Source organism: Epinephelus fuscoguttatus, linkage group LG11 (genome assembly GCF_011397635.1).
Source record: "Epinephelus fuscoguttatus linkage group LG11, E.fuscoguttatus.final_Chr_v1".
Classification (NCBI taxonomy): domain Eukaryota; kingdom Metazoa; phylum Chordata; class Actinopteri; order Perciformes; family Serranidae; genus Epinephelus; species Epinephelus fuscoguttatus.
The window spans coordinates 11,079,149-11,104,885 of record NC_064762.1 but is presented as its reverse complement, the minus strand read 5'-3'; the positions used below and the strand labels follow the sequence as shown (position 1 = coordinate 11,104,885).

At 43.0% G+C, this 25,737-nt stretch overlaps 1 protein-coding gene and 1 long non-coding RNA gene across 2 annotated transcripts in view; one reads left to right on the top strand and one right to left on the bottom strand.

The window, feature by feature from the left end:
• The window catches only part of LOC125896766 (uncharacterized), a 97,852-nt gene extending 81,658 nt beyond the window's left edge, over positions 1–16,194 (top strand). The window contains exon 3 of the long non-coding RNA XR_007450339.1: positions 16,125–16,194. This is a non-coding gene — a long non-coding RNA (uncharacterized LOC125896766). The remainder of the gene's footprint in view (positions 1–16,124) is intronic.
• Positions 1–25,737, bottom strand: part of nkain2 (sodium/potassium transporting ATPase interacting 2) — a 140,344-nt gene that overhangs the window by 66,132 nt on the left and 48,475 nt on the right. Inside the window, exons 2-3 of the mRNA XM_049589617.1 lie at positions 12,249–12,386; positions 8,631–8,711 (exon numbers count right to left, since the gene is read on the bottom strand). Coding sequence (XP_049445574.1) covers positions 8,631–8,711; positions 12,249–12,386 — 219 coding nt within the window. The remainder of the gene's footprint in view (positions 1–8,630; positions 8,712–12,248; positions 12,387–25,737) is intronic.

Here is a 25,737-nt window from a genome sequence, read left to right as displayed (position 1 = left end):
TATTCGTGGATAAAACAGAGTGTTGGCGCTGGAAAATTACATCAAAGCTACAGTGCAAATCCAAGAGTCATTGATAACACGACATAAATCAAAGCGAGGCTGATTCTCTCCCTCTTTCATACACAGGAAGATGTCAGATCTCTGTAATGAAGAAAAATGGAGTCTGTCGCAACCACTTTTGTCCTGTGACCCCAAAGTAATGGCCTGAGTGTATAAAGTAATGTATTAAATTGGCACTCACTGCCGGCCAATACATAAAGCCTCTGCGGCACGAATCGCTATTGACCATAAATAGCAGAGCCTCCTTGACAGCGACACATTTCCTCAAGTCCTGACATTGGAAATATAGAGGAAGAGAGTGAATGAAAAGGAGGCGAGAAGGTGAAGAACAGCGAGGCGGAAGAGGGGCGCGGGACAGATTCGCATGGCACTTTGCAAAACAACATGAAAAAGACTTGATTATAGGGTGAGCAGAGGGAGAGGGGGGATGAATTACATGGAGATGAAGAGAGTGAGGCGCAGGAGGAGAGAGAGAAAGACAGAGACCAAGAAAGAGGGAAGCAGCATCAGAAAGCAATAGAGAGGGAGATTAAGAGATTTTCATTTCTATCACAGTATTCTTGAAGCACAGAGCACGCCGTCATTACCCTTATCAAACACCAACAAGCTCCTCTGATCCAGTCCCTCACTGACAGGGATACATAAAACTATGGTATATACTAGTCCTGCTCTTTGATTTCTGTCTAATCCATGTATTTTTGATGTGTTATGATCCGTATCTGAACCTGTACTGTCTATTTTTACTTTGCTGTCAGATGTCAGATTTCAACTTTTAACCTGTTCAGCTATTCCTGCTGTTTTCAGTACTGCGCTAATATTGGCACCTTATTACAGTGGGAATGTATATTAGTTTCTGTCACATTTTAACAATTTGATTATTTAGTTTTAGTTGAGAAAAAGTAAAGACATTTAAGTTTTCCGTGTTTTGAACATTTTTCATCTGACCAGACAGATGTTGAACTGACTGTTCCAAGGAGGAGAGCAGCTCCAGACACTGTCCTTCAGCACCTATGTAACCTGTGTAATGGCAGCAACAGAAAGTTTGCCTATCCATCAAGGACCAATTGGCAGATGGGATCTCAATGACGATGCATTTGGTGCATTCAGACCTGTACTTAGACCTGTCCGCTTGGGATCTGATCACCCAAGACACATGTTAATACCAGCTTTAAAGGGCCTTTGATGTGTAAAGTTACTGTGGTTACTGGTATTGTTCTTGTCTATCGTATATATTGTTTAGTATTAGGCCAAATCACCATGACATCACGCTCCCAGGTGGATAACTGGCAACTGATTTGAACTGGGAGAGATGTGAAATCTGAGACCATGGTTCTCAGTTGGAATTGCCTCCTCTGGGTTGGGAGAGAGTTGCTGCCTCAAGCGAGGGAGTTCGAGTATCTCGGGGTCTTGTTCACGAGTGAGAGTAGAATGAAGAATGTGATGGATCAGTGGTTTGGTGCAGCATGTGCAGTGATGCAGTTGCTGTGCCAGACTGTCATGGTGAAGAGGGATCTGAGCTGGAAGGCGAAGCTTTCAATTCACTGATCCATCTATGTCCCAACCCTCACCTATGGTCATGAGCTCTGGGTAGTGACCAAAAGAATGAGATTGTGGATACAAGCGGCCAAAATGAGTTTCCTCTGTGGGGTGACTGGGCTCAGCCTTAGAGATAGAGTGAGGAGCTCGGACATCCAGAGGGAGCTCGGAGTAGAGCCGCTGCTCCTTCAGGTCCAAAGGGGTCAGTTGAGGTGGTTCAGGCATTTGATTAACGTGCCTCCCATTGGAGGTGTTCCAGGCACGTCCCACTGGTAGGAGGCCCCGGGTCAGACCCAGAACACACTGCAGGAATTACATATCTAGTCTGGCCAGGGAACGCCTTGTGGAGGAGGTGGAAAGCGTTCCTGGGGAGAGGGACATCTGGGGTGCTTGGCTTGGTCTGCTGCCCCCGCGACCCGGCTCCAGATAAGTGGATGAAAATGGGTGGATGGATAGCGATATGTGAAATCGGAAAAAACATTGTTTATTTCTCTTGTCATTTTCAGCCTTAACTATAACGTTTAAAGATCCATAGCTCAACACAGAGGTCCGACTTATCTGATGTTTCTGCTGTGCTTGCTATCATGTTCTATAAACCAAATCTACTGGCACAGAAGCTCAGCTGTGGACAGCGGCTGCAACAAAATGAATTTTAACACATAAGAAAATTGTGACAAAATTTTGATTTTTTTTTTTCATTGTAGTTTTTGTGGACACAATAATTAACACTGCATGATAAAACGCTCTTTGTTTCAGCAGCTTTTTTATGACAGAGAATAAATCTGTTTTTGTATTTTGGGGAGTTTCTTTGTTCTAAACTGAGTGGCAACAATCACAGACACAGCCACACTTGTTTTACATGTGGTCCAGTGTAATAATAGCCCTCGGATCAGTAAACAAGCCTCGGAACGGCAGGTGATGGATTCGTATCTCATACAACAGCTGTTGAATCCGGGCAGCAGGGGGTGCAGGGAGGTGGAGGGGGGAAAGCGGGCATTTGTGGCTCCCCTCTCTCTCAGTAACTGGGTCAAGGTTGATGTGCCCTTGTGCGAGATGCACGCAAACTGTTCTGGTCATAAAAACAAGCTGTTCAGCGTCTGGTCCGAGTTTGCCTCTCTCTGATTGGTCAGCGGGTAATTGATAAAGGTGTCCCTAATTAACTGGCTGTTTCACCCTCGTTAGAAAGCAGATGTGATGGTTTTGGACTGAAGGGCTTTTTTCTGATAAAATGAAGAGAAATATTAGACTCATATAATTTCATAATAGAATATAAATGATACATTTAGTGGCGTAATTAATTTTATTCTATTCAGTTAACCTTTTAACCCACATTATGCAGCTTTTCCAGATGTTTCGAATTTGCTCTCTGGCCTTGCTGCAGACCTGCTTGTGTTTTCAATGTGATACGAACAAAACCCAAACAGCAGTCCTCCCAGCTGTAGTGTCTGTAGTGATGGTTAAACTCGGCCTCGGGGACAGTGAGAGGTGTAAATATCATTAAAATCAGAGATCAGTGAAGCTGCAGGTTTCTAGACAGAGGTGTATGTGTGTGCGTGGGGGGGTTATACAACTTCTGGGCCTAGTTTGGATGGCAACAAAACTTAACAAGGCTCACAGTTTGTGTGTGTGTGTGTGTCTGTGTGTGGGAAGAGCAGACAGACAGGGGACAAGTGTGTTGAACAATGAGAGTGAGCACCAGAGGAGAGAGGAAAAGTATAGCAGAAGAATATGCTGCAATTCTCCAGTCTAAACAGTAATTATGATCGACAAGCTGAGAATAAGACGAGGGTTCGGAGAGATGATACGCGGTGCGATAAGTGCAATTATGTGCGATTTATTAAAACTGGTAGCAGACATGTTACATAACTGTCCAATAGAAGGAGTAAGTTGGAGCAAATTGTGATGGGAAAACTGTAATTTCTTCAACACCACACCGCAGAGAGTAATCAGCCATAATCAGCACTCCCATCAACTGATTTGTTCTGTTTATGGAAGCGCTGATTGGCCCTAATTAATTGTGCAAGTTGATAATCTGTATTCGAAATTGACTAATTTTACTGCAGAGAGGCTCAACTTTTGCAGTGTGACTTTGTGACTTTGAGAAGACTTGAATGACCTCAGCTCATGTCTCATAGCTATGTCGGTGCGTGCTCGCAATGCAAAGAACTGACATGAGACAAACATCACGAATCAGTTGGTGAGAATTATACCATGTTTATACTCTGCCACTTAAAGGAACAGTGTGTTAGATCTGTGGGGATCTGGAGGCATCTTGCAGTGAGAATTACAGATTGCAACCAGATGAAACTTCCCTGGGTTAGGATTCCTTCAGTGTTCATTGTTCAGGAGGATTTAACAGCGAGCCAAATTATCCACAGAGGTCTCTTCCTCTCCAAAACTTACAAGGTGATTTAAACCAGTCAAAAAACAAGATAAAAACTGAATACAGTAGTTTTTAAGCTATAAATCAGTATTTCTCATATGCTGTTTGGCATGTCAGACACGGGCTGCTAGGTCAGCACCTGCTCTCCCTATTTATGATCCAGACGTTCAGGGGGTTTTCATTCTGACCTGAATTAGCCACAGAGGTCTCCTCCTCTCAAAAACAAAGGTACCCTATGGTTTAAGGGGCAGATCAGCTTAGCTCCCATCATTTCAGTTAAACAGGTTATGACACGGTGCTTGTTGAGGTTGCTTAGCAAAGCCTGCCTCCGTGCTCTTGCAAGTCCTCGCATTTTCCAGGTGGTTAAAGATGCGGCATGTGTACGGCCCCAAAACCGGTAACAACACAGAATAAAGCAGTTTCACACAACCAATATTTCTTGTATGCTGTTTGGCATGTTGGTGATGGGCTGCTAGTCCAGCACCTGCACACGTGTGCTCACCTTATTTCTGATCCAGATGTTTAGGAGGTTTACACTGTGAATTGAAATAGCTGCAGAGATCTCCTATCCTCTTCAAAACAACCAGACCTGATGGTTTAAGGGGCCGTACACTTGCCGCGTTTTTTGCAGGCACGCTCAAATGCCAAAGTGACGCCAGAGCAACATCAGAACAACTTCAGAGCAACGCCAGAGCACCGCACACACGTTTCCAAGTGCCTATTCTTCAGGGCACAATAGCTGCGCCCTGAGATAAACAGAGTTCAACTTTTGGAAAACAGTAGCGCGCACCGCATGTCATGTGACGAGGAACAACCATCACAGCCGACAGATATCTTTCCCTTCTTCCGTTAATATCAGTCTGTGATAAATATGGATAAGAAATTGATCGTTTTCGTGCAGGGCTATCCAGTGCTTTGCATCCGACATTTAAAACAGCACCTGGAAGAAGATCAGCTCTGCACTTGGGATTTCAGGTAAACAGGTTATAAAACGGTGCTCGTTGAAGCTGCTTAGCAACCTTAGATGCAGCCTGCCTCCATGCTCTTGAAAGTTGGCACAGAACAGGCACAAGAGTCGACCTCATGTTTTTCATGCGGTTAAAGACGTGGCATGTGTACGACCAAAACCAGGAAAAACACTGAATAAAGCACTTTCATGTTAAAAAAAATCTGTGGTAAGACTAATACAGAGAGCAAAACATAATGTTCAGCTCACGTCATCTGAATGATCTTACCAGGCTAGAAACATGGCGGTGCAACATGGCAATCTCTGTGTACAAGGTCCTGCGCCCTATGTAGATATGAACAACTCATTCTAAGGTAGCAAAAACACAACAATTCTTATTTTCAGGTGATTATACACTGAAGAAAACATACTGATCACATTATATTCTATTTCTGCCAGTATATCCCCCTCAATCCTACACACTGGACCTCTAATACGACCTGTGACTTCACATTGTAGAGAGTTGTTTAAAAGGTGTAAATGGATCCGTCTCTGTGAGCTGCACACCTGATCTTTACTTATCTCAAGAGTAACTGTGTCAGTAAGCAGTGTGTGGAAGTGGCCACTGACAGGGACTTGCCCCTGTGATTATTGCCACCAAAGTTCCACTGAAATGACACTGAAATTATGTGACCCCTCCTGTCAGACGAGACAGGTAGAAAGCCGTTTCAGCGATTTCAGTAGGGACATCATTCCGCCGTCTATTATCATACAGCACAGTGTGTAGCTCACAAACACACCTTTCACTGGCAGCGGCAGAGTGATGCTACAGAGTGGCACTTCTTTTACTTCACAAATGATCATTTGTGCAGACACCGGCTTGCAGTGAGAATATCAAAAAGACAACAGTCTGCTTTCAGAGAGCGGTGATCTGTAACTGAGCAGGGTGTGAGTGAGTGAGTGAGTGAGTGAAGACAAAACTTTTCTATCACTCGTGGCTCTGTCAGGGGATCCATCCACGGGTTTGAGCTAGTTTATGTATTGTTCTTAGTAGAGCTGCTGCAATATTGCATTACTGTGCTATTGACAAGGCAACCGCAGGGGATGGCAAGCAACCGTCACAACCACTACATTTAGGTTGTTTTCTTTTTTAATGAGGTATTTCTTGAATTCTTTGCAATAAGAGTGACGATGACAAGGTGCTGAGCAGCTAAAGACAGTTTCAATGGAACTGCATTGCTAAGCAACAGCTTTGGTCCATGTGTACTTCCTGTCAGCTGATGTGATTCACATACGCATGCAGAGCATTCAAACAGGAAATACGTAGGGACACATTTACAATGTTTCAATCAGTCTACTCTGTGTTCAGTGCTGCACCAACAGGTGGATCCATCTAGCCTGAGCGACAGACTGAAGCTCCCAGAACCTTCAGTCTGACATTGCCTCCATTGAAGACGATTTACAAGGGGGAAGGAATTTGATTTTTCCCTAACCAATCAGTAGAGATCAACGACTCACCCAAAATCTGACGTCATTAGTATCCATGCCTCAGGGGTGCCGAAAACAAGCGAGCATTGCCCGTTTAAAATGTCTCCGTCGTCGTGCACGCCCAGCTGCATCGCCGTTAATCCAGTTTAGCAGCTTCCTTAATTTGGTCCTCCATTAACACGAGTAGTGGCGAAATACCTCGATAGCATTGTTAATGTGGTCTGTAGGATCTGTACCGGTCGCCATTGTTGCTCTCCTCACCAGTTACCCACCAGCATACAGCTTGACATCAGCGTGGCGCTGATTGGCTAATCACTAGATTTTCATTGGTCCGTCCATTGTTTGGACGAGATAAATCGCAAATTCATTGCAGTATGCCAGACCAGAGATGGAAGCCTACTCAGTTGAGTGGGTGGGGTCTATGGTCTGGAACCAGGCTAGGATCCATCCTTTGTCTTTTCATGCTTCAGCTCAGCCAATCAGGATGCCACTGCAAAATTTTAAATCTGCTGTCTCTTCTGCTGCTGTCAGCCGTCATTTCAGGCAGAACCTTTGTGCCCTCCTCAACACGCTCACCTCCAGCCATCATATCCGTCCAGGACAAGCTCAACAAAGGCTTGTTCCTCTACTCATCCAGATCATCAGCACTTCTCCATCTTCCTCTCATCTCATATTCACCACCTCTACCACCACCAGCGTCTAGATCCCGGGGAAGGGGTTCCCTATTTGACTATGGATTCATCACCCTCCTTAAATCATACCATCTCTACGGAGTCTAATCGCCAAAGATATGTTCACATGTTAATAAATATTCTTTTACCATAAAAACGAGTCTCTCCTGATTGAGAAAGTGCTGCTTGACACCTTCCTTTCACGTTGCGCACCTGGACAGTTTTATGTCACAGTTTGTCGCACAACGTGATAGGTAGTTTTACTATTGTTGCCACAGAGACAGTAGTTTTAAATCCACACAGACTCCTACTTGACAGAGGCCGTCCAATCACACATCTATGGGCCGGTCAAACTGCCTCCACCAGGCTGACTGACAGCAGACATTTACTAAACCAAAATAGTTTTCACGTCAGCACCACAGGAAGAAATCAACATTCTTTGTATTTAATGATTCACTGATTTCATTTACCAGCCGAGTGAAGGGAATCTGCCGCTCACAGACAGACTGAGAGCTGATCAATCAATGAGTGCGCGGTCAATAAATTAAAATCACATACAGCGGGATATTTGTGTGATTCCAAACAGCTGTCAGAGACGACTGAGACAACTAAAACCTTTCACTGAAGCATGAATTGAAAAAGTCGCAGGACTGTTCGGTTTCTGTCAAGCAACACTCAAAAGTGCATAAATTAGGCTTCAATTAACACAGGGGAAATTCCTTTACGGTGACAGCCCAAGCTCTTTGCAAAACTTATTCTTCTTGTGGATTTTTTCTTTAAGTTACTTAGCTGCCTTAAGTGCATTACAACCCTCCTACTGACTGGAGAATGGTCTTCAAGATTTGCATCATGCAGTGGACAACCTTAACAGATGTGGTAAGATTAGTGATCTGGCTATGGAAGACACAAATCTGTGGCTACATGTGAATGGAAGTATCTCATTGTGAACAAATCCCATTAAAAGACCAAAAACAACAAGATTTTAGTCTCAATACTTTCCAAGTTCTCTACCCTTAACATACTGGGTCCTAGTGAAGATGTGGAGATGTGTGTGTGGGGTTATTCAAGTCAACTTTTGAGGGTCTATTTTCAGCTGCGGATTGATACACATTGCTAGTGAGTATCAATGGCAGCAGGACAGAGTATGTGCCTATATTCGATGTTATAAAGGAACAGTCACTGATGTGTTTTTAATAGTTTTTGGACAAAAACTGAGCTTTATGTTACAGAGAGATAAGTTACATCAGACTTTGGCTTCTCAGGCAACACTTGTTTGTAGAATCAATTCTTTTCATGAAATATGTTGAGAGAAATATAAAATACTGACAGCCTTATTCTTGCATTTGAATTGTGAAACAATACACTTGAAACTCAAGTGTAAATGTGCCAAAGAGATTTATGCTAACTCCAGAAATCCCATCTGCAACAATGCTGTAATACTGCTGTCTTTATTCTATCTTTGTTTTGTCTTTGTTGTTACTCTGGACATGTACAATGGAAAACTTGACAAGGATGCAGAAATAAATCCAAAGGAAAGTTTTCTTACTCTGGACAGATCCCCAACCTCCAGGTAGAAACAGATGATGAAAACATTCCAGGTCATCCACACGACCAGCCAGGCGGCGTACTGCAGAGAGAGCAGGCAGAGGGAGAGGGAAGTGAGAGGCAGACAAGATCCGACAGGCCTTTGTTGGAGAATTAAAAAAGCATGTTCATGTCTTGCATTTGGAGCGAGCTGGAGATGGAGAGGAAAGACAGAGGGAGGCTTCACTTCTGATGTTGTTAAGATGCTGAGAAACAAAAACAACAGCGACGAGTGCAACCAATCACCTGAATCAAACCAGACAGGGAGAGAAAATAGACGGCAGGACTGTGAGTGTGTGTGTGTGTATAGCAAGGAGACTTATAAACAGGAAAGAATGAATGATGGAAGAAAGGCAGAATTTATAGGCTTGGATCAAACTTTCATTGCATTTCATTATCTAAGTCTTCTCACTTCATTTTCTGTGTCTGAGTGTGCATGTTCGTGATGTGTTATATCCGCAAATAGTTAGTCCGCGTATGGGTGGGGAGGTCACCAAAATTAACATGTAATTAAAAGCAGATGGTTGAATTAATAAAGACCTGTAGCCATTTTCATTTTAACTTTAAAGGGATAGTTTGGATCTTTTAAAGTGGAGTTGTATGAGGTACTTATTCATAGTCAGTGTATTACCGACAGTAGATGGTGGTGGGCACACCCCCAGTTTGGAGAAGCAGGCAGGAGTATGGACACAGAAGCTATGCAATGTACTACTGTGGATGGGGTCAGCAACAAAATGTATTTTAGCCACCCTTGAAATTTAATAACAGCTTAAGTTTAGACTATATTTAGAATATTTTCACGGCTTTACCTTGCTGCAAACAGTGATTTCGGACAGGGGACTGATGCTGTTACATCGCTCTCTTCGTAGCCAGACTCCATTAAGAAAAACATTGACATCATCGAACACAGGAGCTGCTGGTCTACCGCTGCCTCAATCAGTTATTTTGTTCGTGATATTGCGACTTTGGTGTTTGAAAGGGTTTATTCTGATTCACCTAAGTCACACAATGACAGAAGCAAACTAACTGATCGAAGTAGTGGTAGATCAGCAGCTCCTGTGTTCAGTGAGCTAAAATTACTGTTTATGTCAATGGAGTCTGGTGGCTTTGACGAGTGCATAGATGGGTAACTGAAGCAGTTAATGGCTTCCCCTCCGGAAAGGGCTGTCTGTCTGAAATATTCTAAATATAGTGTACACTTTAACTGATATTGACCTTTTTAGTGACTAAAACATGTATTGTGTTGCACCCCTCTGCAGCAGTACATTCCTAAGCTTCCTGCTTCTCCAAACAGGGGGCTAACTGACAGATATCTACTGTATGTAATACACTGGCTTTGGATTCATACCACATACAATCCCACTTCCAAAAATCTGAACTATCCCCATCAACTAACCAGCTTGCCTCAGTGTAAAATGTTACCATATCGTCATGCTGATCACAGCATCAGAAAATAATGTGTCTCCATTAAGAGGGACACTTTGAACGCAAGATACAAACAGCAAATAGCAGTGTAACTTCATTATTTTAGAAGCTAAAAGTTTAGTTCTGTTTCCTCTGTTAAGTTTAGAACTACTGATTTCGGTTTTGCTGCTTAAATGTCCTATGATATGAGCTGTAGTGACAAAACTGGGCACATGGAATCATTTACAATCATTGAAGGCAGCCTCTCTAATCTTTACAGTAAATAATTTTGGAACACACCCATACATCAATACAATAATTAATACATTATTTAACTAGAATCACTGCCTTGCAATTGTATACGGCTGCACACCAGTCAAGTTTCTTCTTTTTTTTTTGTTTTTTTTTTTACATTTTTTGTCGAGTTTTGCCTGCATTGATAGGACAGCTATGATAGACAGGATTGGTGGGGAGGAGAGAAATGCGAAGACATTCTCTTGAGATGTTGGTCACAGTCACCTCGACCTTTGAACAAAAAATTCTAATCAGTTCATTGTTGAATCCAAGTGGACGTTTGTGCCAAATTTGGAGATACTGCCTCAAGGTGTTCTTGAGATATCGCATTAACAACAATGAGACAGATGCAATGTCACAGCGACCTTGACCCTTAACCACCAACCAGTTGAAAGTGTTCTTGAGATATTGACCATCAATCACAAACTTCTAATCAGTTAACAGCTACAATAGACAGGATCAGTTGGGGGGTGACATGCAGCAAAGGCCCCAGCTCGGAATCGAACCCGTGCCCCCGCGGAAGACTTACCACCAGTCAAGTTTCTATTATAGCTCACATCCATGCCTGTGAAAACATGGATGCTTCACATACATCTTAAAGAGGCAGAACAGTTTCAAGGCGGACACCAAAGATGAGTGTCACCAATTCAGTATCTGACCAAATGTCTCCCCTTCTGTTCCTGAGGCTGAATAATGGCCAGGAGAGTGTTTTTGCAGAACATTATGATGCAACAGTGAAGATGACCTTTTGGATATAAAATGTCATCACTTCATAATTTCATCCTATTAGACATTTCTGTGAAATTCTCTCATCATTAGCGAATGAATTCTTGAGTTGTGGCCAAAAACATGCTTTGTTAAGTGTCATTGTTGAGACTAAGTGGACGTTTGTGCCAAATGTAAAGAAATTCTATCAAAGTGTTTTTGAGATATCGTGTCAGAAAAATGAGATGGACAAGGTCACAGCAACCTTGACCTTTGACCTACAACCACCACATTCAAATCAGTTCATTGTTGAGTCCATGAGGGCTTTGTGCCAAATTTGAAAAAAAAAATTCTCAAGGCGTTCTTGCGATATTGCATACGTACAGAGGGAAGGACGGACAACTCGAAAGCATAATGTCTACGGCCACGGCTATCACCAGCACAGAGGCATAAAAACCAACATGACCTACAGAGAAAATAATCTATTCGGGTGGGTGTCAGGCGGATGATTTATGCGCACACGCTTACTCGGATGGCGTCAGAGCCGAGCCACGCATCATCAGTGCATGCGAAGGTCTGTGAGAAGTTGTCAGTGGGGTGTTTATGATGTGTGGGAGGGCCATGTGGAGGCCCTGCAGCCGCTGTGGGAACTTCTGACAGTTTCCTGACACATGAATTATTTTATCGACAGCTGCCAGAGACAGAGAACAGAAACAAAGAAATTCCTCTTGGCAAGTTATTCCTACTCCCACTCACATCACGGTTATAACCTTTTACTTAATATATAAATAATTATCAAATTGTCTTCCTTCAATCTTGGATCCAGCGGTAGGAATTTATTTTAATAACTAATGAAGACTGCACCTATTTCTTGATATATGCAGCTCTGCTGTTTTACAGTGCGTTCTCCTGGTATGAACCTCCTGGTATTTAAGATAATTTGTACACATCATACAATTTTCATGAATGGCAGCACTGTGAGACTTTCAGCTTACTTTTAGTGAGACAGAAAATAAAACCTTTCAACTGTCACTCCACTCCAACATTATTCAGCCCTCGTTATGAGCTGTAGAGCTGAGTATAGGCTAATGAGAGGCTGTTGCTAAATCTAGGGCAAAGGATATTTAAAATGGATGTTTCAAGTGTGTGTGTGTGTGTGTGTGTGGGTAAGACCCACCCCGGTGACATATCTCGGCCTGAACTGGATGGTGCCAAACAGGCCCAGGATGACAACGATGATGTGGAGGAAGTTGGTCAGGATGGGAGCCCACTGGTAGCCCAGGAAATCTATCACCTGACGCTCCAACACACTGACCTGAGAGGAGGAAGAAGAGGAGAAAGAGGAGGAAGAGGAGGAAATCAACAACAGTTGTGGCTTTTGACAGCAAGAAAACCAGCATCAACTGTTATCAGTTATCTATGGATTACTGTTAGGCTCCTAACACTGTGTGTGTGTGTGTGTGTGTGTGTGTGTGTGTGTGTGTGTGTGTGTGTGTGTGTGTCTGTAGGTTTATTATCATTCAGTCACTGGAGCCGCACGCTGTGATAGTTAATGAAGTCAGCACAGCGTATGATACGGCACTGCTAAATATATTAACACACACACAGGGAGACAGAAAGACACGAGGAGGAAGAGGAAGCAGGAGACAAAAGAGGTGGAGCATTAAGGAAGGGAAAGAGAAGAGAAGAGAAGAGAAGAGAAGAGAAGAGAAGAGAAGAGAAGAGAAGAAATACTATTATTAACATAATTTAGCCCAAAAGAGACTGAAATTTACAAAATAAAGAAAGAAAGAGCGCACAAAAGGATGGATGGATGACAGGAAGGATGGATGCAAGAAAGAAAGAAAGAAAGAAAGAAAGAAAGAAAGAAAGAAAGGATGGATGGATGGATGAAAGGAAGGAAGGAGGGAATGAAGGACAGGAGGGAAGGAAGGATGAAGGAGGGAAGGAACAATTAAGGCAAATGATAGACTGATAGAATGAGAAAAAGAAAGAAAAAAGAAAGAGCGTACAAAGGGATGGATGGATGAAAGGAGAGAAGGAAAGAAGGAGGGAGGGAAAGAAGAAAGGAAGGAAATGAGAGCGGGAAGGAAGGAGGGACGGAAGAATGAACAAACAAAAATAGACAAAATGAGCAAAAGAAAGAGAAAAAAGATAGAACACACAAAAGGATGGATGATGAAAGGAAGGAAGGAAGGAAGGAGGGAAGGAAGTTAGAATGAAGGAGGAACAGAAGAAAGAACAAACAAAAGATAGACAGACAGCAGTATGGATGGATGAAAGGAAGGAAGGAAGGAAGGAACAAACAAAAGATAGACAGAAAGAAAGAAAGAAAGAAAGAAAGAAAGAAAGAAAGAAAGAAAGAAAGATGCCAATATTAGCTTCATTTAACCCCAAAAAGACAAAGGACATGGTGCAATAAAACACAACAAAAAGGAAAGAAAAAACCAACTGAGTGACAGAAGGAAGAAAGAAAGAAAGAAAGAAAGAAAGAAAGAAAGAAAGAAAGAAAGAAAGAAAGAAAGACCATAATTAGCTAGAAAAAGACAGGAGGTTGTGCATTCAGAAAAGAGAGATAGAAAGAACCGACTCAGGGGCAGAGGGAAGAATGAAAGAAAGAAAGAAAGAAAGAAAGAAAGAAAGAAAGAAAGAAAGAAAGAAAGAAAGAAAGAAAGAAAGAAAGAAAGAGGAAATGAAAGACAGACCATTACTAGCTTCATTTAGCCCAAACACAGACTGATATTTACAGTTCAACACTATAAGTGTTTAAACACCAGCAGCTTACTCATGAAATACAGAGCTTTATTCTCCTCTGTTATTCTCTCTCTCTCTCTCTTCCTCTCTCTTCCTCTCTCTCTCTCTCTCACACACACACACACACACACACACACACACACACACACACACACACACAGACTTCTGGATGGCTGAGTTTGGAGTGCCCTAATGCGAGACCATATGGCAACACTACAGCCTTTCACAGCCAAATAGCAGGTATACACACACACACACACACACACACAGAAAGACACGCATAAACACAAACACACACAAACTGTAACCTTGTGTAAACTACACTTATTTCACATTAGCTCTAACTTTGAGAATGTTTATTAGATGAGGGGGTTACAAGAAGAGGAAGGTGTATGAATGAATGTGTGCTGCGCTGACATATGTGCATCCACCCATGTGTGAGTGTGTGTGTGTGTGTGTGTGTGTGTCCATGTCAGGGCAGGTCTGCTGTGCTTGCACTTGACAGCACCTGCTGTTATTGGACACACTGGGCTCAGCTGGCACCACAATGTGTGAGAGCGTGTGTGTGTGTGTGTGTGTGTGTGTGTGTGTGTGTGTGTGTGAGACACTTTGTCTCTTTGTGTCCCTGCCTTTATGTGAGGGACAGGCTCCGTCTCTCTGTCTTTATGTGTCTTTGTGTATCGACTTCATTTTATTATGTAAAACTGTGTCCTCCCATTGACAATTATATAGTGCTGCAATTGGGCCTCTCTCTCTCTCTCTCTCTCTCTCTCTCTCACATACACACACACACACACACACACACATGCAGAGGCCATTATAAGAAGTCAGAGGCCTCCCAGCCCATTACTGAGGCCCCTGGGGGCCCCTCTTTCATCACCAATAATATAAACAGTCTTCACTCCAGCTGGGACGCACTCACACTCCCCAAAAACACACAATAAATCACACCCAAACGCGGTGTGGCGGAGAGAACATTTGATAGGAGGGATAAAATATTTGTTTGCACACAAAAGCCAACAAGCATATCGATTTCTCCTGGTTATAACTACACTCGTCCTTAATGGTCAGTCGGCACAAACTGATCTCTTCCTGCTGGTGTTTATTGTTCTAACCTGAGTAATAAAGATGTAATATTCAAAACCTCGCCATCTGTTCATTTGCTCCGCACTCATCTTTTGATGTGAAACTCTCATTACATGGCTCAGCTGCAAAACAACTAACTTCAGCAGCTGCCCCGCTACATCACTCTTTGTAATTAAGTCACTGACTTCTCCTGACAGACAAAAGACAAAGCAGACGCGGGCAGCCTCCCTCTGCCATAATCCCAGCATCCTTTGCATGTGTCAAATGACAGGAGCTTCAGATAAGGTGTGAAGTCGCCCCGGTCTTTCAACAGCTTCGACTCAGGGGACAGAGAGAGCTGCAGACAGCGTACAGTCGCTAGCAGCAGTAATGTTAGCAGATATGCCAGTTTTGTGATATGTGCAGCTGATGAAAGCTTGGCTGCCTGTACAGGTGGAGCTTCAAGCTGGCTAGCTGGGTCCTTTGGGATCCGCTGCGACAGGCTTTGATGCTGCCGACAGAGATGTTCCTTTCAGTTCTGCTGCTCAAAGCACGAAGGCAGGGGCGTGTTCACACTCAGGTTGTTTATCTAGGTACAGTATACACTGTGCATCCACCTGTGGACACAGCACATTACTCTTTATGTGTTGATTTTACAATCATTTGGATCTGCAAGTACTGACTTAAGAATTTTGTCCTCTCTTAAAGAAACGCTTCACCCACTCTATAATCATTTGTATATCAGCTACTCCCCCCGTGTTATGTTGAATTCATAAAGAAAATGTTGTTTATCTCACATGCCTCAGTGGTGAACAAAGAGTCAAAAAACAGAGTAAATTCCTCAAACATCAGTCAACTAGTTACGAGTTACATCAAAACCTATATGACGGGACCATGTGGGAGTTTAATTTGAAAGGACGGACAGAGGAAGTGGCCACGCTCAGCAGTCAGACAGGAGTCAGGTTAATTTCCAGGGCTGGTACCTGCGGTTATTCCACAGGCTAGTTAATAACATGTCGGGCAGGAAATCCAAAGTGTGGGATCATTTTGAGAAGGTGAAGGACGAACCCAAGGTGATATGTAAACTCATCTTCATTGGTCGACTACAAACATGACGTATCATCTGAAACATGGAAGTAGCTACATGCCCATTAGCCCACAGCGTCATTAACAGGTGGCTCGCTCAGTGTGTGACGTGCACTTGGAGATAAAATATAGGCCTATATTAATGAAGCTTCATTAGTACGGTTTTGTATTTCTCTGTAATGTAGCACAGTGTTAACAATGTTACTGATACTATTCTTCTCACACCTTCAACTCAAACCATTGTGTTGCCCCGCCCAAAATATATCATTTAATGATTAAATTAATATCATAAACATTTTTGGATTCTTCACTCATCATGGAGAAATGCCAGCAAACCAAACTTCCATCAAAACATAAATGTAACACGAGGTGAGTAACTGATAAACAAATGGTCATTTTGTGGGTTTAATATCCCTGATATGGATCTGTGGTGGCCGCCCTAACTACCTACAGAGCTAAACTGTGCTAAATATTGGGCCTCTTTCCACTACTGCTCACTCAGACTTGCATAATTTAGGGTTAATATTTGATAAATCCTCATCATTTGACACCCATGTGAAGCACCTGACCATATCTCCAAAATATTAGTAAACTGAGATCTGTTGTTTCAACTGCTGACCTGGAAATGATCATACATGCCTTTATCTCATCTCACATTGACTAATGTAATGCACTTTTCTCCGCACTGAGTATTTCAGCTCTTAATCATCTGCAAGCAATCCAAAAGCTCCTGCAAGACTACTAACTAGATCTAATAGACGGTCTCATATTACCCCTACACTAACGTCTCCTCACTGGCTCCCTGTTGAGTTCAGGATCCAGTTCAAAATTCTCATTCTTACTTACTTACAGAGCATTACACTGTCAGGCTCCTGCTTATATACTTAGTTTTACTAGCACTGGTCACTGTGGACTATATTTCTGTCATTGTTCATTTTAGTCAAACCATACAGTTTGAAAACGAGGCGCGGCTCCAACTAGAAAACAATGTTTTGATGCATTGGATGTGCTGAATGTGCATATTAAGGCAGTACAGGAGGAGGTGCACATTAATAATCCTCCAGGACTGTAACATGCTCATGTTTAACCCAAACAATGTGTCATGTGACTGCAGTTGGTTCACATCCAGGTCGGAACACGTGCTCACCACAAACCAACTGCACCAGAGTTTGTGACTGAGACCACCTCTTCAAGACAGTCTTGGTCCGGTTGTTTTGGTGCGCACCTGAGTGTAATTGCTGTGTTCACACCTGCCCAAACAACCGCACTGAGGGGGCAATCAAACTTGAGTTTGATTAAACCGAACCAAACAGGGCAGGTGTGAAAGCACCCTAAGTGTACTAAGTAGAGTGCAGATCTCCACCAAGTGGCTGCCTGGTCTGATCATGGCCATTCCAGACAAGTCTTGTAATTCAGCAGATGCAACACAGAGCATTTCAGAAAAACGACCAAATCTACAAAATCTGCATATCTACAACATCGGGCAGGCAATAAGCTCTGCTTCAGAAATGCTACTGGTGAGGTATGTGGTTGTGCAGCACATGGACAAACCAAGCCACCAATTGCCCCTTCTGGCCCCCTTACAGTCAAAATGGCAGTGAAGATAACAAAAACAGAAACTAATTCTCTCTCATATCATGACTAACTTTAATGGATAATAACATATGGGGTATGGAATTAATCTGCAGATGCCTCTGTTTACAATTAGACCATACTTTTCCATGGATGCCACGAGGAAGGCCTAAATGTGACCTGCAACTGACAATACCGCTTGTTGCTTTTAGCCTAACATTAGCCAGTAAACTTGTGGCCCCTACCAGCTGCTTAAAGGATAACTTCGGTATTTTTCAACCTGGGCTCTATTTCCCCATGTGTATGTGTGCGTAGGATTCATGGGTACCACTTGTTCTAAAATTGGTTCAGTATTGAGCCGCGAAACAAGCTAAAACAGTAACGGGGGCAAATGCGTCCCATATAAAAGTGCTTTTTTTCGCCACTGATCGGTTCAGATCGCCAGTGCTATCTCTGTAGATAGCATATTGTAGCGGCCCTGGGGCAGTGGTGAGTGTGAATGAGTGGAGTCAGCTGTCAGTCAGTGTTGGAGCAGAGGGGGGAGGGCTGCCCTGCTGGGTACTGTAATTGAGTATGCGTGTATGAAGTGTGTGTGTTACGCTAGAAGAGTCAGAGTTTGGGACAGAGTCTTTTACGTGCTACCCCCTGGAGTGTTACCGGAGTTTTTGGAGTGCTCAAATAAATGGGCCTTTTTCCCGAACGCAAGAACAGGATGTCGCGCAACACCCCGTACAGCTTTCATAGGCTGCCTTTGTCGGACGGCGAGATGCTGAAGTTGTGGCTAGTTGTGCTACAAATGGATGCTAACACTCCTGTCCAGACACTGTGCCGTGCAGACCACCGGCTCTGCAGTGCTCACTTCTCCCAAGACGATTACTGCCAGCCGAAGAAGAGAAGACATCCAATCCCAAAACACTTCTTCAAGAAAACGGCTGTCCCACGAGTAGAGAGAGCTCGTGGCATCACACAGCCCAGAGGTAAGGGAAAGGCTGGTATGCTATTTACAGAGATAGCACTGGCGATCTGAACCGGTCAGTGGCGAAAAAACACACACTTCATACACACATACTCACTTACAGTACCCAGCAGGGCAGCCTTCCCCCTCTCTGCTCCAACACTGACTGACAGCTGACTCCACTCATAGCGATCTGAACCGGTCAGTGGCGAAAAAAAGCACTTTTAATGCGCAAACTTATACGGGACGCGTTTGCCCCTGTTACCGTTTTAGCTCGTTTCGCGGCTCCAGTTGCATCTGCCTCCCTCAATACTGAACCAATTTTAGAACGAGTTGTACCCATGAATCATACGCACACATACACATGGGGAAATAGGGCCCAGGTTGAAAAAGACCGAAGTTGTCCTTTAAGAACAGCGAGGAGTCAGTACTCAATGACAGTACACAACAGTCAATAAAACAGGTTTTCCAACAATTTTGAATCCATGCAACCACAAGAGACTCTTGAGCATACAGTCACAAATGTGCACACAAAATATGAGGCTGATTGGTCCAGTAGTTTGCAAGATTAGCTGCAGACAAACAGATATATACACATGCACACACAACCAAACACATGATCTGTTCCAGGCTTATGGAAAAGATGGAAAAGATAATAAACACTGACAAGTCTGTTATGAATATATTTAATGTGTCTATGAATACGTGTACAGAGCTGTATCTGTGTGTGTGTGTGTGTGTGTGTGTGTGTGTGTGTGTGTGTGTGTGTGTGCGCCTCATAAAACAAAGAAAAAAAGTTGATATGCAGCCGCCGTCTGTCAATCTGTCTAATGCCGGCACAAAATCCCTCAGGGACCAAGAATGTTTATTCCACCTACTGTTTTATTAGCACAGTGCTCTTGTTAGCATGAGTTTCCCAAATGCAGCAGTTAGCTGAGAGCCTTAGAGCGACAGTGCATCCATCACTGTCCTGTTGTCCGTACTTGCTATATAAAGTTTCCTGTAAAACACGTCTACATTCATTTAGTGTCGTTGCAGCAGTGAAACATTTGAAAGTAAACCGACACATGAAGGCACACAGGCCGCAGACATGTAGCTAAGCAATTGAGAGAGACACTCAAACACTTGGGGAATAGACTGGCGGCAGAGAGACGAGGGTGATGAAAGGGACGGCGGAGAGACACAGAGGAGACAACAGGGACAGAGTCTTCAGTGAATCTGGGAATAAGTTTGGTCTATTTGATAATGAATGATAGAATGATATCAAAGAATTATTACAGCTCCAGACAGGGAGACAGCTGCACTGTGTGACCATTATGAGACACTGCAGAGGGATGAAAGTGTCTTTTTATCTTAAACAGAAGTAGAGAAGAGAGAGAATAAGACGGTGAGGGACAGAGAGACAGGCCAAGAGATCTGATGAGAGGGCCTGAAGAGACGGAGGGGTGATTAAGATCCGACAGTTGCTAAGGATATCGGGAGAGATGAGAGAGGGTGAGAATGTCTCATCTTCTCATCGTCCCCTCTGTTCCTCCCTCCTTACCTTCTTCCCTCTCCCGCCCACTCTTTCTTCTCTCTGCTAATTTCCTGTTCTCCTCATCAGCCCCTGCTCTCTTCGCTCTCCTACATATTTAATATGTATTCATCTGTTACCAGATCTGTTGTGTCATAAAACAGCAAATTACCTCACCTCCCTCTTTTTCCCTCCATTGCTCCATCTCTTTCCACCATTACTGCGCTACCTTCCCGTTCTTGTCCCTCTCCTTCTTCTCTGTCTCTGTCGTCTCCATCTCCACCTTCTTCTCATGCAGCATTTCCTTCTCTAGCTCCCCTTCCTTCCCCTCCCCACAGCCTCTTATCTCTCCCTCTCCTGCTTCGCCTCCTGCCTTCCTCAGTCTCATCCTTCCCTTCCCTCGTTCCCTCGGCGCTTTTGGCTGAGAGTTTTCGCTTGGTTCTGTGACCTTTAAAAAACTGCTGATCAAATTCTGCTGCTCATCCCATTATAGACGACAGAGAGGGGAGGGGGAACGGGGAGAGGGATGAAGGGATGGAGAGGAGGTCAGACAGGGTAGGACGAGATAGATAGTGAGAAGGAACTGGAGGAAGAGAGGAGGTATGGAGAGCAGCAAGAATGGAGTGGAAGGAAAAAACAGGCGCAGGAAGTGAGAAAATGTACAAGAAACTGTTTATGAGTCAGACAAGAAGCATCACAACTGAGTAGCAGCTAATCAGACACACATCAAGGTAAATAGGTTCCCTTTTTTTTTTCGCTCATTCATTCTGAAACCATATTTTTTTCTCTGCCTCTGTATTCCTCGTAAACTTTATTCTCCTAATAAAACTCTGAAGCGATCGTGGTTTACTGTTAACTTAATTAAGGCCGCCTGCCTGCGCCGTATCCCACTGTGTACAGCAAAAGCAATCTCCTATCGATTCGGTTCACACAACGATCAATTCATCTCCATTGGAGGCTATTAGGGACCATTTGTGGCTACTTAGGGCTTGGAGAGAGAGGAGAAGACGGCAGGGAAGATGGGGTGAGCAAAGTGAAAGGAGGGGAAAAAGACAAAAGGGAAGAGAGAGTAAATGGTGGAGGAGGAAAGAGAAAAAGAAGGAGGGCGGAGATGGAAAAAGACAATGATGATCATAGGTGGAAACCCTTCCATTATATATCCAATTTCCCCACTCAGGCCCACTCATTGTCATCAGTACTGTTCAATCATATCTGTAATAGCCATAAAGTCCTTAGTCACTCGGCTATAGATAGACTGCACAAAACTCCGACTCAGAGTCCCTCTTAAATTAACATTACAGGACGGCAATCAGGCTGGTATACTTAAGGCTCTGGTCATAAACCTACAGTGGTAACACGACTGTGACTGGTACAGCCGATGTGTTACCTTTGGATGAATTAGCTAGACTTTCCAGGGAATTGTGTAAAGCTCCCTCTGGGCCCTGAGGTGCACCTTTCAAATTTCCTGATCTCATGGGCTTTCTGGGCCGGTGAAGGAGATTATCAAGATGCTTCCGGAGATATGGATTAATATTTAGGTCTGTGTAAGAAATTTCATCAGGCTGAGGTGAAGTGAGAAACACACGAGGTTCAAGTAGAATGGGTGTTTGAAAACTGACTCTGGGAAAGTACAAATGGTTGTAGGCTAGAACTAATATTGGTGCCAGAATGTGTAACGTCTCCTAACTCTTTCCATATCTACCACAAAATCAGGACCCTAGAATTACATTTTGTCAGGGTGAAAAGTCAAAGGGCCCTATGTGAAGGATATATAGCGCATGGTCTAAAGTCCATGGTGGAAGTACATTTACGGGGTGTCTAACCCCGTTTTTTTTATCTTAACCTCACATAATCTGGGCGCAAAGTAAAATGCATGAGGCATATACGTTGTATTCATAAATTATGAATTCAACCAATTAGTGTTATCTCCCATTCCCTTTAAAAGCCAAGTGTGCCTGCACCTGGTGCACTGCTATTTACACGGTGGATTCGGCAAATTGGAGAAGTGAGTGGTTTTCTGCTGACAGTAATGCCGTCAGAACTATCTGCACTGCAGCAAATATCGTGGGACATTTAGGCAGCAAACCTAAACCTGTTGTTATAAACTTGACAGAGGAAACAAAACTAAAATTTTAGCTTCTGAAATAATCAGTGCAATTACACTGCTCGTTGTGAGTAAATGCGCAGTGTCTCTCTTAATGGGGAGTTAACAACAGCTCTGCTCTAATCTCTGCTATGTTCAAATTTTTGAGAATGTAATAATATTTTCCTCATTAATGATGTATTATTTCACAGACCAGCAACCCATCCGCAAGCCTGTGTGTGTATCAAGCCAAGTGTACGCATGTTGTGAACCCACCAGTAGGCACATTTTACTGTCTGAATAATACGCCCAGCTGGAAAATATGACACCTCTGACTTTAGACCAGGTTTTTGTTGGTTAATGGCGCAATTGCTTTCTGCTGTCTCAAAGTAGCAATTCGCCAACAATGTGCCTGACCACATATTACATTAAGACCTACACGCTCATGGGTGCACAGATGGGCCCAAGTACATTTGGTGCTTACACAGCTGGTCGTGAAAATGTCAACTAGCTGGTCTGAAACTATCAATGACAGTTGTGCAGAGCTGTGCGCCAGGTGTAAGATAGGGTCTAGCTGTTTCCCTGTACTTCCAGTCTTTGTGCTAAGACAGGCTAACTGGCTGTAGCCTTTTAATAATAAATAGATATGAGATCGGTATTGATCTTTTCATTTAGCTCTCCACCAGAAAACAAGTAAGCCTATTTCCTAAAATGTGGGAGTTCAAAAGAAATGAGTTTTAAGTTTAAGGGCCTCTGATCACAGGACCTGCAGTGAAGATGTGTGACCATGCAAATATATAAAAGTGATCACAAGAATCTTAAGCTGGATTTTGAATTTGATGGGGAGTCACAACAAGGTCTCAGTTACATGAGACCTTTACGAGGTCCTAGACAAAAGCTTTGGAGCAGCATTTCAGTCGACCTGAAAATGATCCAGAAGACAAAAAGGAGTAACACTATTCTAGGCACGACACAAAATGCTTAATTTTAGCAATATTCCTCCGCTGGAAAAAACATACACTACATAACTGAACTGATTAGCTCAAGAAGTCAGAAGTTACATGATATGTCAAAATGTGTGGCCAGCAGAGACCAAAAGTATCTCTATCTATTGGAAGAGGTTCAAGACTTGAGGCAGTTTCACAAAGGTCAGAGATCATTGTTCTGACCTGCCCAAACAAACTGAAGCAATACTTTACATGCTCCATAGTTTAGAAAATTCGAAGCTCAGGGTGAATGTACTCAAACATGCAAGTCATATTCAAACTGAAGGAATTATTTCACACTAAATGGCATCTTATGTTAAGTGCATACCCTTGATCCATCGTTACCAACCCATAATTTGAATGGTATGGGACACAGTCTTGACTTTACACATATACTACATAAAACATTGGATATAGTCACTGTGACAGCATCAGTTGGTTTGTGGTCTCCTGTTTTGGAAATTAGAGTTTGGCGTTTTGACTGTCACCGTCTTCAATTTTTGAAACCAGAAGTCATCATATATGAATGAGAGGCTGGAGATAACTCTAACATTAGCTGCTAGCTTGGTTAGCACAGTGTATTCACAGTCAGTGGTTAACTGTGATAATGCTAATGCCAGTTTTCACCGACCAAAAACAGACATTGCACCATAAAAACAAAACGCACTTATTGGAAAAACTGAACATGTGATTCCTTAAAGGTTTTTTTTTTTTGATTAGTACAATCAAACACTGAACACTTTTTTTGGTGACCAAAACGCTGCAAATAACTTTTATGAACTGAAAACAGTGAAACAGCAACACACCTATACTCTGGAATCTGGGGTTACGCTTGGTGATGTTACTCCACAAGGTTTTTGCCATGGTAGCAACTTATTGATGAATGGCATCCACTTGTGACTTAAAGAAGCCACGCCCTTAATTTGACAAAACTTTACGCCTTAATAACATTTAAATTAGTAAATTATATAAGAATTCACCGTCTGTACAGTTGTCATGAATGTTGAAATTAGCTATAAAGACTAAACTCTTTTTGTATCAGGCTGTAAACAGGTTTAATTCTGTTGTTAAGTCTGGCATTTTAACATGGAAGACTACAGGGATTGACTCACTTTTGTAGCCAGCCCCAAGTGGCCTTTCCAGGAACTGCAGCTTTATTTGTCAGTCCCAGAGGTTGCCACTTGACTCGACGTTAAGTAGGCCCACTGCATAAAAATATAATTGATCTTTTTGTAAACTGTTTTCATGTGGAGGAAGACCATCAGTCACAATTACAGGACACTGCCTGAGCAGCCATAAGACATTAGCTAAACGAATCAGTCTGACCTGACAGTTGTCACAGCTCATAGATCCCTGTCTAGATGACACACATTTGGTTCATCTGTTCTTCACTTTTGTTGGCCTGTCATGTCACTTTTTATATATCTGGCTGCCATGGCTGTCACCAGCTGGAAATAGAGGACGGAGACAGTGTTAGCGAGTTAGCAACACCCTGTAAGTACCCTGATGTGTCATGTGGAACAACCGAGAAGGATCAAGATGGCAGTGTGTTAATGAAAGCTGTGCTGTAGAGGAGCACTCGCAGGCTGTCATTATGGTCACTCATCTCTATGCTACAGCCCAAGACAGGCTACTAAGAACTGTGATGAGCAACTGCTGGCCCACAGGCAAAAATCCAGTTTCTCGCCTAATTTGCAATAATAAGCCCGGGCACCTGAACAAATTGTAACTGCAATTTAAGTCCCACAGACGTCCGACATACTTAAATGGAATGTCATCGGAAAGACAGACAGATAGACCTTACATAAATCTTTCCGCTCCCTAACCAGAAATGCCAAAGAGGGAATTACCTTTTTTTCTGTTACTGTGTCTGCCTCTCTTCTTCTTGTCCTTTCTTTTTTTATTCTCAGCTCGGGATGTCACTGACAAAGTGCTTCAATGCTGCAATACATTCAGGTTCTTGCTCACTTGAAACGAGTATCAGAGCACCGCATGCTGAGAGGTTGTTTCAGCCCAGCAGTCGAGATGAAGATGTTTCTAGGTAGACAACATGATTTCACCTATTAACTAAATGGGCTGTGCTGTTTTCGGACCATTGACTTAAAAGATGACGTTGCCAGAGGTTCCATATTACACTGAAACAACCTACTGTACGCTGACAAGGTTTGCATTCCTTCTACTTTATGGCACTTTGGATAAAAGCCATTAACCAAATGGTATTTCTTATGTATTGCTGGTCCTTTTATGTTTGTTGAACACCACTGAGTTTTGAAGGTCATCAAGATACCTGCATCTCTGTCTGATAATAGACGGGTAAGACTTGTAACATAATAATAACTCAACTAAAATTTCAACATATTTTTGCAACACTGCGATGAATACCAATCCTGCACCATTCTGCCATTGTTCCCTCTGTACTTGCCCCTCTTCCCTCTGTCCCTGTCTCTTGCCACAAGCCCTGAGGATCCATTTCAGATCTCCTTGTGAATTAACTGGGGTGATTAATATTCTTAGGAAATATTTCTTTATGTAAACGTGGCATTTAAATGTCAGAAACACCGGCTAATCAGCTTGGTATTTCAACAGATCTTCCCTCTCTGTCTGTGACTGTCCACCCCTCCGTCTCCATCTATTTCTGCCGTTGCTCTTTTG